The 14,064-nt window shown below is 45.3% G+C and overlaps 1 protein-coding gene across 9 annotated transcripts in view; it reads left to right on the forward strand.

The window, feature by feature from the left end:
* The first annotated feature begins 3,768 nt into the window (after positions 1–3,768).
* Positions 3,769–14,064, forward strand: part of SLC6A6 (solute carrier family 6 member 6) — a 61,260-nt gene continuing 50,964 nt past the window's right edge. For 2 of the 9 annotated variants that reach the window (XM_068154118.1, XM_068154119.1), the window contains exons 1-3: positions 4,382–4,594; positions 8,432–8,467; positions 11,030–11,095. In XM_068154118.1, coding sequence (XP_068010219.1) covers positions 4,576–4,594; positions 8,432–8,467; positions 11,030–11,095 — 121 coding nt within the window. In that variant the 5' untranslated portion in view covers positions 4,382–4,575. Of the gene's footprint in view, positions 3,859–3,887; positions 3,993–4,381; positions 4,595–8,431; positions 8,468–11,029; positions 11,096–14,064 lie in introns of those variants that run through there. The other 7 variants (XM_068154120.1, XM_068154125.1, XM_068154122.1 and 4 more) reach the window with 7 other exon arrangements.

Raw genomic sequence — 14,064 nt, forward strand, 5'->3', positions numbered from 1 at the left:
TCTCTTTGGAGAAGCATTAATGCAATGGACTTATTCAGGCCATCTTTTTTGCCATTCTTGTTCCCATCTTTCTTTACAGACAGTGATGTCCGCTTGTCCAGTGTTCTGCTGGACATTGTGCCAGCTCACCTTTTTTATGTTTACATGTAAAAATCTTCCCAAGCCCTGCAAAACCTTTTCCATGCTCTTTCTATGCCTTGGTCCTCAGTCCAGAAAACATCATATCACCTTTAGCTGCCACACAGTGAAAAGAAACAGGTTCTCATCCTGGATGAAAAGGAAGACACGTTAAATCCATTTTGATTTTAAAATGAACAAGAATTTGCTGATGAGCGTATTTTAGATCCTGGTGTGATATCCCTCCCTCCACCACACCTGATAGGAATCTGATCTGTGCTATATGCTTGTGTTAATATGCATCCATCTGCGAAATTAGGCACTTGCATCCCTGCCCCTCGAGACCTCTTTTACAGGGTGCAAATACAGTGAATCTCTTCTGGCTTCTATGCCTTCTCAGTAGATTTCCACGCATTGTAGCCAAGCTGGGGATTTGGCCCAGAGTCTTTTTTAAACCCTGTGACCCAGACATGGAGATTAAAAAAGAGTTATGTTATTGGATTAAACAGATACAAGAGGTGTGCACTGTATCAGCACGCAACACCTTCAAACTCCAGAAACAACTCAGCATGTGAACAGAACAAACAATCTCTAAGAAAGAGGGGGAATGCAAAGGAAGGTGATTGCTATCCCGTGCATTGTGCTGGGGTGTGAAAACCTGGTCTACAGAGCAGCCACGACAACATGATGTTCTGCTCTCCATAGTATCATAATGCTAGATACACTCTTGGTCTGCTGTGCAAGTCATTTGAACTACACCTGTCTGCAACAGGAGTGATTCTGGCCTGAGTTAAGTTTGGGGTAATGCCTTCATGGTGGGGTTTTTAAGGGGTCAGTCTTGATTACACTAGGAATGGCACACTGAAATCAACAGAACTGCAGAAGTAAAAGTACTAAGAGATTAGAGGGGAAAGGATGGTAGTTTCAGGCACCATTTATATGCTTAATATTGTGCACATGCTTATGCTTTGCAATTTGGGCTCTAACTTGTGATTTTGTTATGTAAGAGAGACAGAGCAGCCAGAGGCATTAGTGCTGCCATATGCTGCTGCAGCTGAAGGCAGAGCTCCTCCAAATCACAGAATCATAGTTCCAACCCCACTGCCATGGGCAGGGACACCTCACACCAGGTCAGGTTGCCCAGTGTCACATCCAGCCTGGCCTTAAAAACCTCCAGGGATGAAGCTTCTACCGCCTCCCTGGGCAACCTGTTCCAGTGTCTCACCACCCTCGTGGTGAAGAACTTCTTCCTAACATCCAATCTGAATCTACTCATTTCTATTTTTGCCCCATTTCCCCTAGTCCTACAATCACCTGACACCCTCAAAAGACCCTCCCCAGCTTTCTTGTAGATGTTGGAAGGCTACAATAAGGTCTCCTTGGAGCCTTCTCTTCCCCAGACTGAATAGCCCCAACTCTCTGTCTGTCTCCACAGGAGAGGTGCTCCAGCCTTCTGATCATCCTCGTGGCATATTCTCAGAAGTGGTGCTGTCTCATAACAAAACAGCAGCCAGCCATATGCTTATTTATGACACAAAAGGACTAATTATTATTATTATTCCACTTAGTTCCAGGTACTGTTTACATGCCTCTGACTTCAAAACAGCTTTGGCTGTTGGCTTTTTCTCCCCAAACGTTTTTTAAAAACAAACAAACAAAAAAATCCCACCCCCCCAAAAAAAACCAAACAAACCCACAACAAAAAAACACCAAAACAACAGACAGCAACCATGTGCTTTGTGTGACTGGTTTTTTGTTGTTGTTTGGTTGGGTTTCTTTGTATGTTTGTGTTTTTTTTTTTTCAATGAGTGAAGAGCAGGAGAACAAGGCAGAGCCAGAGACAGAAAATACAGGCTTTGATTCCCCTAGAGAACTTGAGGAAAATATTCCACTGTTGTCAGTGGTACAGCTGTGCTGGCAGGATCCTGAGCACAGATGAGGCTCCAGCCACTACTTACACTTCACCAATGTGACTGCTGGTTCCTAATCAGTATTGAGACATCCTCACCACAACTGAACAAGAGGCTGCAAGGGTGTGGAAGGCTTTGCTTCACTCCCTAATGCAGCTAGAGCTGCCTGTTTGTGGTCCCTCATGGAATCTCACAGAATGCTTTAGCAAAGGATGCCTACGAATCCCAAGCTGCAGTACGATAGAAACCTGAATCAGAAGACATAGGTGGCAGCATGTTATTAGTTGAAACCAGGCTGCTTAGAGGAGATATGTTATCAATTAGCTGCATATATCCTATACCTGTATCTATGTTCCGGTTATGAGACTTACTTCGCAAATCAGCTCGGATACTGGGAAACCAGAGTGCACTGGAGTCAGGGAAAATTGCGTGCATGACTGTGGCACACTGTATTTGGCATGCTGTGCTGCCAGCAAGGACTGTGCAGAAGGGGTGCAGCCCTCTGCGGTTTTGCATGAACCAGGGGAGAAGGTCTAGAGATCGCTTTGGAGGCTGCTGTGATGGAATTTGATCCCCTGGCAGCCTATGCATGGGCGATGGCTCCAAAGGTGTGTCGCCTACTGACTGCTGTCCTGGTTTGTGGTGTAGGAAGGTGGGGTCTTGTGTCTAGGAAAGCGCCTGGGAGAGCGTGGCTGTGGGGACTGTTTGCTTTTCTCTGGTCCATCTCCACTGTTCCCGGTACAAGGTTAGCACTGTGGGACTTCTGTGAACCACAGTTGGCCAAAAACCTGCTTCCCCCCCATTACTCTGCCCCCTCAATGTAAGCAGTATTTTGTAGCACAGAGTGCCTGACTAAGCCTTCAGCAGGGGTCGTATAAAAATGCCCGGCCAGTGTGTGTGCTGCTGTATCCTTCCATTAACAGAACTAGAGGAGATGCGGGTAGGAGAGCAAAGCCATATTTGAGGCACAGACCCGTTCGCCTGCAGGAGAAAAGCACGGGCTTTCGGTGCAATGAAACACATTGCAGGACAAAACGTTGCCCAGCACCTTTCTCCTACCAGTCGCCCCTGCCGTACTTTGTTCTCCATCTCTGAGCGGGACTGACCGGTGCTGGGGAGTTGCTCCTTTGGGAGGAGACAGAGAAAGCGGCGAAATCCCGGTCTCCCAGGCACCTGCCAGGCCACCCTCTCGTTTCCTTCCCCGGCAGGAGACGGGTAAATGCCCCAAATGCCTCGCCGAGCGATACCGGGTCCAGAGTCCGAATCTCCGCCATCCGCCCGGAGGGAGAACGTGGTCGCGGAGGAGCAAAATCAGGGTCCGGGCACAAGCACGGGCAGCGCTGGTGGCAACGCCGGGGGATGCTTTGTCTGCGAGAAGGGCGCTCTTTGTGTGAAGATTAAAAAAAAAAACCAAACAAAAAAAATAAAAATCATAATTTAGGAAAATAAATTTACAGAAAGCAAAAATTACAGAGAAGAGAACAGCAGCAGGCAGCCCCCCGCTGCGTTCCCCACCCCGGCAGCCGCGGGACGAAGGCCGGCTCCTGCCGGGCCGGCTCGGGGGCAACCGCAGGAGAAGGCGGGCGGCCGGGGCCGGCCCCCCCCGGGCTGCAGTCGGCCGCTGCCCCGCACCCGCCCACCCCTCCCCGCCGCCCCGCGGCCGCCTGCCAGCCCGGGCTCCGCCGCCGTGTCTGCGGCATGGCCCCTCCTCCCCCACACCCCTTCCTTTAGGCTCCCCCCTCCCCAGCAAAGAAGAGGCCGTGCCGGTGTTTTTCCACTCAGCAGGATGGGTGATGCTCAAAGCTCCCTCATTAGACAACAGACACGAGAGGTCAGGAAGAAAGCGCTTATAAATTACAGTTTCCTCCCGCTCGGCGCTGCTAGTCGCGCCGCACCGCTCCGCCGGACGCGCCGCACGGCCGCAGGGGCGCAGCGGCGCGCAGGCACCGCGGCCAGCGGACGCAGGTACCGGCGCCTCCCGGGCTAGCTGGCGGGCGGGCGGCAGGGCTGCGGCTGCTCCGGCAGCGGCGGCGGGGCTGGTGCGGAGCGGCGCGGAGAGGCGCGGATCGTCCCCTCTGCCGCGACGAACAAAGGGCGGCCGCTCTGCGCCCAGCGGAGCCGAACCGGGCCGGGCCCGGCAGCATCAGCGTCCTCCCTTTGTCCGCGCTGCCTCGGGGGTGCTCCCGGGCGTGCTTTCCCTTCCCCTCTCTATTTATTTATGTATTTCTTATTCTTTCAATTCCCTTTGCTCCCTAGCTGTCCCTTCACCTTTGTGAATTATTTTTCCCCCCTTAGGGTTTCATCCCCCCCTGTTACCTCCCCCCCCCCCCCCCCCCCCCACCTTACGTGAACTTTTTTTCGCGATAACAGTTTGCAGCAATTACCCACTTGCTGGCGGTCCTCCAGCTCATCTACGGAGCACGCTTCTCTCCACGGCTATTTTTGCCCTTTTGTTTTTCTCTCCTTCCCGCCCCTCCCCGCTGTATTTTTTGTGGCTGCCGTGCGCTAACCTCAAGTGAAGAGGCTGGTACAGGCAATACTGCATCCGATGCTAATGGGCCTACCTGGTGGGTAACACTGCTGCTGCTTCTGCCTTTTTCATCCCCTGGCTTTCCTTTTATTTCCTTGTGTCTCAGCATGCTGAAATCAAAGCGGTGATCGGGGCTTGGAAATAAAACACAGGGACTGCACAGGGCAGGTTACTGAGCTCAGCTTGGTGCAAAGGGGTGGTAATTCTGGGTTTGTTTTGGGGTGACTCGGAATCTGAAACTCATCCGCTGGCTTTAACATAATGAATGTCCATCTCTGCCTGATGTGCTGGGCGGCACGTGGGAGGACTTGCAAGGTTTCCATATAAGAACATGTGAGAATTCATTTCACACAGGCGAAGAAGTGTGCAGAGTATGTGTTATTTATGAAGCAAAAAGCGAGCTGTGTTTTCCTTAGGTAGCTCTGTGAGTGGCAAAACTTTATATTTAGAGAGGGTAAAGGCTGATTTTTGTTGTTTAATAAGAGCTACGTTTAAAGTAAAGCACCGATGGGGAGGTGGAGGGGGGAAGTATTGGGAGAGGATCCAGATAAACATGAAGAAATACAACCCTGCACGTATTTCAGCACAGTTTGTGCCAAGGTGTAAAGATGGAGATACTTTTTTTTTGGTGGTTGTTCCTATTTTTTTAACCGTATTGGGAAAGGCATTAAGAAAATGTGCCGAGGGGAGCTGGTTACGTTGATAGTGCTATTTTGGTAACTGCAGGCTTTTTTTTATTATTGCTTGCATGTCACAATGTTTTGAGTTTTGGACTAGCAAAAAAAAAAACGTGCGGCAGGCCTGACTGGGGTTCGTGCCATCAGCTTTGTAAATCGGAGCTCAGGTGACAGTTGCTACCGGTTTAGATTTTATGGCTCTAGGTCTGAGGATAAATCAGCTCGTTAAAACCTGCTGCTGTAGAATTCGGGGAGGAGAAGCTTCTTTGGTGAAAACCTTGATGGTTCTTTACAGTGTTTACCTCTAGATCTGCTTTTGGGCGGGCTCACTGCTTTTTTGGCATTGCCTACCTTCGGATGAGTGTTATGGAAAGATTCCACTGGAGTTTTTTTTGAAACAAAACGTGTGAGCAGTCGAGGCAGCCAGCAGCATGACAGTGTCCCTCGCCCTCAGTGAGTTGAGGCTGAAGCACAAGCATAGCGGGAGGATGTCTTTGTTACCCTGGTTAAACTGACACTGGAAACTTTATTTTTGGCACATGCGGAGATAGCATCTTCATGTTTCCTCTTCAACTGCCTCTTCTCTGCTTTGCTAACACACCCCCCCCCCCCTTCTCTATTTGCCTGCCTCTCACCTTCTCTGTCCCTTCCCCTTCACATCTCTCTCCCGGTTTAGGCGGCTTTAAGGCTATTCCCACTGGAGGGCGACAGACGCCTGTCCCTCGCCTTGGGGACCCCGGGCTGCCCTGTGGCTGGGGCGGGACCGGACCCCAGGACCGGGACAGGGCGCTTCGTGATGTTATTCGTTAACCTGCTGCTTTTGCTATGTGAACTTAAGGGTATTTGCTATCATGTTTTGCAAAAAGCAGGGGATTGCAGGTGGCACTGTGAAATTTGAAGGTGGCCCACATGCTTGGGAGTGCTAGATCAAAATCCTGAGGATTCTTTTTTGTGTGCTAAGGGGTCTTGGTCTAGAATCCAATAGAAATTTGGAATGGTTCAAATGTTACTGCTTTTAATTTTGTTTTACTTTGCTGTAAACAAGAGCAAAATTTGAGATACAATCCATTGTTGGTGGTCACTAATTTGTAGCTTTCAGGTGGATCACCTGGAGGTTTCTTAAAGGTCAGAGGTGAAATGCTGTGGCAGGAGGCTTCAATGTGTGTGAAGTGCAGTATGAAGGTGTGACATTGCTCTGATAAAATTGTAAGACATTTGTATTGGCTTACTCTTGCTGCACAGTGCTTGGGAAACCTTTCATGCCTGAGCATGGTTCTGTTTGTAAAGCCTCAGCAAGGATCTTGTCTTACAGCTAATCACTGCAAGTATTTCAGTGAGTTTTCCTTAAATTGATACTCTGCCTGACCAAGAATGAGCTCCATCTTAGTGGCTTCTAGCCAAGTCCTGTGGGATGGGTTTTTCCAAAGAGTCTCTCAGACACGAGCCTTTCAGCAGGCTACCATGTTTCCCAGGCAAGTGATGCTCCCAGGATTTTCATCAATGCACCTCAAGACTCAGGAGCAATCCTTTATTGTTTTAATTATTCCAGTGCCTTGTAGTTTTGCCCCAATGCCCCAAGAGCAGCACTGCCAGCTCCACTAGTAAGGGGAGTCCTTGCAATGGTGCCCTACCCAGGCTTTTAATCAGGCTGGCAAACAACTCTGAAAAGATTATGCTGATTAGTTTCTTTTAAATTTTACCACATTACAGCACATAAAAATGAATGGGAGAGACATGGTGGTAAAAGCCTTTTGCAAGTAATGCTTATTTGATTGGCCATACTAATAAATTGCAGATCATTTAAGAAGTACAGCTTTGAATAGATTACCCAGTAGGATTAGTGCCTTTGACTACCTCTCATCACTAACTTAATTTACATGACAGGAATGGATCAGGATTATGGTTTTTAAAGTAACCCTCTGTCCAGTCCTCTTAAGTGTTTCATACACAGAACTCAGTTTTATTCTAGTGCTAGTCTTGGGGGGGCGTGGCTGATTGTGGGCTTGGGTCCTTGGCATTTGGAAGAAAAGCATGAGGGTGAAAATGCAGCGATTTAGTATTTGTTGAATTTCTTCCATACATGCATATTTACTTGAATCCTCAGCTGTTGTAGTGTCATGGATTTAATTGATTTGTGCTAGCTGAATATCATCCCAAGGCATGTGGAGTCTGGGCAATACCCTTTAAATAGTTTACAGGGTAGCTAATATTGATATAAGATAATGTGGTAGAAATTAAGTGAAACTGCCACTCTTCATTGTTCTTTTTTATCCCCCAAACCTGCCATCAGGAGGGCTATCATGCTGCCAGTCTGTGACTGAAACTGTGGCTGATGTCCTACAGCATTTTCTGTATTTACATCAGTCTCTGTTTTCCAATGCATGTAGATTTACAACAGCCAAAAAGTGCTCAGTGCCAGCTCTCTAAGAGCATCCACCAAACCCATCAGCTAGGTTGATGGAAGGGGAATGTGAATCAAGCCCACGTCCTGCCAGCGAGATTTAGGTGGGAGGCAGCAGAGCGGGTGGCACGCAGCCACATAAGGGTGGCTGTTAGAACCATGGACTCTTGGGAAGCCTTGTGCATTTTAGCAGTTGCTGTGCTTCCTGTTGTGGTTCTGTCACCCAGAATGCTCACAGCTTTGAAGAACGCCTTCACTACTGTGAGTGCCCAACCTGTGTTTGAACACAGTTGGTGCTTTAGGGCTGGTGTGGAAAAACAATGACGCTGTGCCAAAACACAGCAGGAGTGCCCTGCTTTTAGGGTGTTGTAGGTAGGCTGCCCAGAGGTAGAAGAGCAGCCATAGAGCGAGATGCAGGGCTGTCAGTCAGCTGGAATGTAGTTTAAAGTTCTTCCTTTTTTTTTTGTTTTTCCCTTCAGATCACATTGTATTTGCATTTTATTTCACTGCTGCAGTGCAATTTCCTTGCTCCTGAGACAGATACAATCACATTTTCTGTGGTGTTTTACATAGGATGAAACAAGTGAGAAATAATCTCCTGTTTTGGCGTTGGTTACTGCATTCGATGTCTTGATATTCTTCAAACATAAGTTCATATTGATGAAATTCAGAAAACCCTATGCATGATAACATTGAAACATGTCTGACTTACCTTGCTAGAACAATTTTTTCCCTTTAAAATATTTTTTTTGCCTTTTCTTTTTCTTTTTTTTTTTCTTTTTTTTTTTCCAAACAGGAAGAGAAAATCCATTCAGGAGAGACTCTTGTGCATGTAAGTGTTATTTATGCTTGTTTATGAAATCATGAAAGGGTTATAAAGCTCATTAAAACGTTCAAATACTGAACATTTACCATCTGTTTATAGAAGCCAAGTATAGAGCATGTAAAAATAGGCTGTAGTTATACAGTAATAATGCTCAGCAACTGTTACCTCAAATCTATCTGTGCAGTTCTTCTGGGCGTATCACTGCAGAGTTTAGAAACCATCACAAAGCACTTTGCAGACATTTAAGCAGCATGCCCATAAAGCTGATGTGTAAATCCTGGAGGGATAATGTTAAAGTGGTTTGCCCAAAGCAAAGGAGACCTGTAAGTAAGAGCTTGTTTTAGCACCCCAGACTCCTTGATTCCCAAACCTTGTGACAGAAGACAGCTTCTCTGCCTTGGATCCTACAGAATCCAAGTTCTGCCTATAGAGCCATTTGTTTGTGTGCATGTGTACTAGGGTGAGCATGTGTATGAGTGGGTAAGAGAGCCTGTGGATGTCTATTTGACCTCAAATACCCTATAGGTATTTCAGGCTTTTTCTACTACCTATGGTGATACCCATTAAAATTAGAGTAGATGCCACCAGCCATTGGTGAATACTGGTGCAAATGTTTTGTGGAAGCATTTGGCTCCAGACTGACTGCTCAGTCTAGGTGAGCCTGGTACAGTATTCTTCATGAGACCAAGAAAGCTACATGTCATCAAAATACAACAGGTTGTTGTTGTTTTTTTAACCACACCATCTAGTGACCTGGTTTGCTTGCAGATCGCAGATTTGACACCTTTTTGAGTAGCATAGGAAGTTCTGCTCTGGTGTTTCTTCCTAGTAGATAAACCTGATGAAACGTTTCAAGGGGCTGTGTAGGTGAAGACTCTACTCATTGCCTTAATGCAAAATTAGCTTGGCAAGGAAAAGGACTGCATTGCTCCCAATGCAGGGCTCGCTTTGCACATAACGCCCAAGCATGTACCGCGTCCAGTGGCATGGCAAGGCCCACGAGCGCTCACCTCGGGCTGATCTCCCATAAGTCAACATTTTAAATTTATTTATTTATTTTATTTTTTTCTTGAAAAATAACCTGGATCTTGGAATTGCAGCACTCCATTATGCTTGCGTAGCAACTGCTGGTTAATGTGTAGCAAAACGCCGTGTGGTAACAAATGTGTTTTTGCTATTGTTGAGCTGGAATGTTAGTTCAGCTTCTAGATAAAAGTGGCTTGCGCAAGGCACCCTGGTAGACCATGGTTTCTGTGGCTTGTATGGTAGTTCTGTAGGCGACTGTGTTCTGCTCTTCCTCTCCCCTGTGCTTCCCTTCATCTTCTACATGAGTGAGGAGTGGGCTTAGGTGAGGGACCTGGAAGCCCTTTGCATCCCGCAAAGCGCCAGCTTGAGTTTTATGTTAAACCTGTTGCTAGTCAAGCATCTATTGAAAACACTCTTTATTCTGGTTGCATTTCTAGCAGAAACATTGTAAGATGCTTTATTTAATAGCTGTAAACCACAAGTGTTCTTTTGCTGGTTTCATGGATATCATAAGACAATTGGGGGGGGGGGGGGGGGGGGGAGGAGGGCAAGGGCCAGCAGAAATTGAAGGATACCCCACAAAGACTTAAAGAATTGTCCTACCCTGCAGCTGGAATCCTAGCTGAGGCTAACTTAAGAGTTTGTATCTTTGAGAAAGCACATCATCATTTTTAAAAGGTAACAAAGGAGGAAGAATTCCAGAAGGCCATTTTCAACATTTGTAGTTCATTATTATTTCGTTCTCGCACAGGAAATTCAAACCCCTTGAAAAGCCTGCAAAGCACATGCTCCCCAGAGATTTTTAAATGGGAAATTGTGCAATAAAACCACCTTTAAGGGAAGAAGCTCCCAAACAGAGAACACCACAAACAGATGAACGCTGCAGCAGTGACTGTATGGTGTCTGGAAACTGCAGAATAACAGTGCAGCACAGATCTTAAGAGTTTTGTATGGAAATTGCAGTATCACAAATAAATAACTGGGAGCTTCCTAAGTCAAATGCATACACTCCAAAATGAATGAGTAATGAAAAGTTTTGTGGTCCAGAGGCCATTTGCAGTGCAGCCTTCCATCACCTGCTGTGGCTTTTCAACAGCTAGCAGCAAGCTTTGAGCATCAGAGCCTCTCTCTTCTGGTTCTGTGCATGAAATATTACAACTATGACTTGATAACTCTGTCTGTGCCTGTCTGTGCATTGGCTCCCCTTGTCTTCTACAACTTTGTGAATTTCCAAAAGAGTTAAAGTCCAGCAGGGGTGGGATTAGCAAGGCTATAGTGAAATGGCAGGATCATGAAGCTTCCAGGACAGGGACCTCTCTTAGGCCCTCTTCAAAGGAGGTTGACTCCTGTGACGGTGATTACCTGGTGGGGATTAACCCCTCAAAACTGTGGTTTGGACCAGTCACTGTGACAGGAGGTGACCACTTTGAGAAAGGACTCTTTGTGACAGTAACCAGCCGTGTGTAGTTGTAATAAGAGAGGGACCATCTGATTGTAGTCACTTTGCGACAAATACTACCACAATTCATTACTTTCCATCAGTGCCTCATCCTATGGAGGAATCACCACTGCCCATCTACATTGAGGAGGGGACAGAAGTCCCGATTGGTGAGTGCAGTTGGGATGGGATATGTTTAAGGGGGGGTCTAATGGTACTTGGGTTTTATATTCCTCACATTTGTGTGTACACATTTGTCATTGAAAATTGTAAGGCGTGCTGCAAATGTTTGGGGATTTTCATTTTATTTTCTTAATGCAAGTGTATTTGAGAGCTCCTGAGGGTTGTTAAGTACTGCTGGTGCTGGGTTTCAGGTAATCATAAATCAAAGTGCATGATTTATGCAGTGGCATCAAAAGCTTCCATTCAGAATCTCTTTAACATGAGGCTGGAGAAGACCATGAGTATCAGAAGAGGTAGTTCCCACTTCAGTCTTTGACCTTGATGTTGAGATACTCCGAATAATCTGCCAGCTAGATCAGCAGGTGTTGTCTTGCTGACACTGTCCTGCCTGCTACCCATCAGATTCATGTTGCACACATCACTGAAAAGCCAGCAGAGATTTAGAGAGGTTTTCCATTTTCTTCACTGCACTTTGGAGTTCTGCTCACCCCCATTTCAGAGCTCTGGTGTGGATGTATTGTCACCACATGAATACATAGATTTCGGGGGTGTTTTATTGGGGCTTTTTGTTTGTTTTGTATTGGCATGGTTGGTTGGGTTTGGTTGTTTTTTGTTTGTTTGTTTTTAATAGAGGAGAATTCTTTCAGATAACCCATAAAGAGAGAGACTAAAAGATCAGTAAGTTGGACCATGGTGATCTTTTTGGAGCGTAGAAAGCTGTGACTGCAGCACTTCCCAGAGCCCCTTCCTTATTCATCCTGTTGGTTGCATACAGTAAGTGTACTTTGGCTACCACCTTGGGAATCTGCTCTGTTGAGCAGATGTGTCTCTTGAAAGAACTTATTTTCTGGTGATATACCCTGAATTTTTCCATTCCTCAATTCAAGCAATTGCTTCTTGTCCTACTATCTTTTGAGCTAGATTAATTACTTTCCTCTACATGCAGTACCTCGAAGGTATTTATAGTTGGATCTCAGCCCAGGAGTCTTCTCATTTATAGACTATATTAATTTATCTCTCTTATTTTCTCCTTAGATCATTTTTATTATCCTTATTTGTATTTCCTTTAATTTGTCTATCTACTTTCTAATCTGTGGAGACTTGAACAGCTCAAACTACATTCACTGTGGTTGTTTTGACATGGCATTATGCCTGTGACCCTTCTCCTGCATTGCTCAGTAACATCACACTATTACCTGTGATCACTTTTAGGTCTTTCTTGGATTCTCAGCTTTGCAGCTAGCTGCTCCTCTGGCAATGTCACTTTTGTCCTGAGATATAGGCCTTTATACTTCCAAACACTAAATCCCCATCCTATTGCATGCCACTTTCCTGTTTTATCCAAGAATGATTTAAGCTGATATGTCTATATATTTATTTCAATGCCCTGGGATTTTATCATTTATATCAAAGTTGTTAGTCTCTTGTCACATGTAGAGCAAAGAAGTACATAGAGTTTTTTGATAGCTATTACAACTGTCTTCTGCACATTACTCCAGACTCCTTCCCCAGCACCATCATACTCGTTTGCCTACCTTCCCTAACTTTTCCTTTCTCTAGTTATAAAAGTTCATAATGTTACAGGTTTAGCCTTCTTCCTGTCTTTGCACCCTTTCTCATTATACACTTAGTATATAGTTACTGTATGCTTTCTATGCATGGCATGATGTCATCTTTCCTAGAGCAGGTTATCTTTTTTCTTTCATCCTCTGTCAGCTGAATGTCTGCTCAACATCAGTCCCCTCCTGTAGAACCAATAAGGCTGAGTTCTGTCATTGTCCGCGGTATTTCATGTTGTCTTTCCCACTGCACTAAGGAGACCTATACTGCCAGGATGGTGGCCCCTACATTAACAAAAATACTGCAAGACTGATGAGATACAAAACTGACCACACAAAAAAAAACCCCACAAATCTGTGAATGAAAAGATTTTGAGAGTGTTTATTTGGTGCTGTCATGAAGCAGGTTTGTTGGATGAGGCTCTGAGAAGCAGCACATGTTGTAAAATGGCAAACTTGGGTTGAGGAGCTCATTGTGTTTACTTATTTTAAATAAGTACGTGGACTGTCAATACAGCAAGCTGTGGTTGAGGATGGAGTGAGTGGGAAAAGTAAATGATGCAGAGATGAGAGCAAACCACAAGCCCTGATTTTGTGAGTTAGTGTTTGAATGCCTGACATAGGTCAGGGCTTTCATAATAGTTGGATGCAGTATAAATGGTCAAGCTTGGAAGTCAGCTGTGAAGGTCTGATCTGGTTCTCAGTTTTGTTCCTATTCTAAAAAAGAAGTCCTGTCTGACTTTAGGTTGGAGAAGAAGAATGTGCAGTTATTAAAGCCAGTTAACACAACCATCATTTACTTTTAAAATGTTGTTTGGAGAACTTAAGATTATTTCCTCATCTAAACCACATTTTGCATAGCATGTAGAGCACATACTGCTCTGGCCCAGGCCTGACTGGTGCTTGTAGCTCACTTTGTAGCTTCTGTATTTATTGAGAAACAAAACAGAGAAATCAGTAGGTTTCTTTCAGAGACAAGATTTAACAACACTAATTATTGCAAGCAATTTAAAAAGGAACATAAATCTCACTTGTTTTTTCCAGCTGCTTCATGAAAACAGCAGCTATGAATAATACCTTGTAATGAAAATCTAGCTAACACTGTCATGGATTAACCAACAAGAGAAGGAGTGTATGGAATCTGGACAAAGGTATCATTTCCTTCCTTGGAGAGTGAGTTTTTGCATTGAGGAGAAGGTGGTTGTTACTGAAATGCTGGTTCTGTTTCATTGGGTGAAATGAAGACTGACATTTCTGCATAGACAAATACAACTTTTGATCAGAAAAAGATCTGAGCTCTACTTAATTTTTTGCATTTTTTCACTTCCTCAAGAACATGCCTAGAGGAAGATAGGCAAGCAAGATGCAGCAAACATGTTAGTAAGTCAAAGATATTT

This window comes from Melanerpes formicivorus, unplaced genomic scaffold (assembly GCF_026170545.1).
Source record: "Melanerpes formicivorus ecotype bairdi unplaced genomic scaffold, bMelFor1.0.p_v2 SCAF_28, whole genome shotgun sequence".
Taxonomy (NCBI): Eukaryota; Metazoa; Chordata; class Aves; order Piciformes; family Picidae; genus Melanerpes; species Melanerpes formicivorus.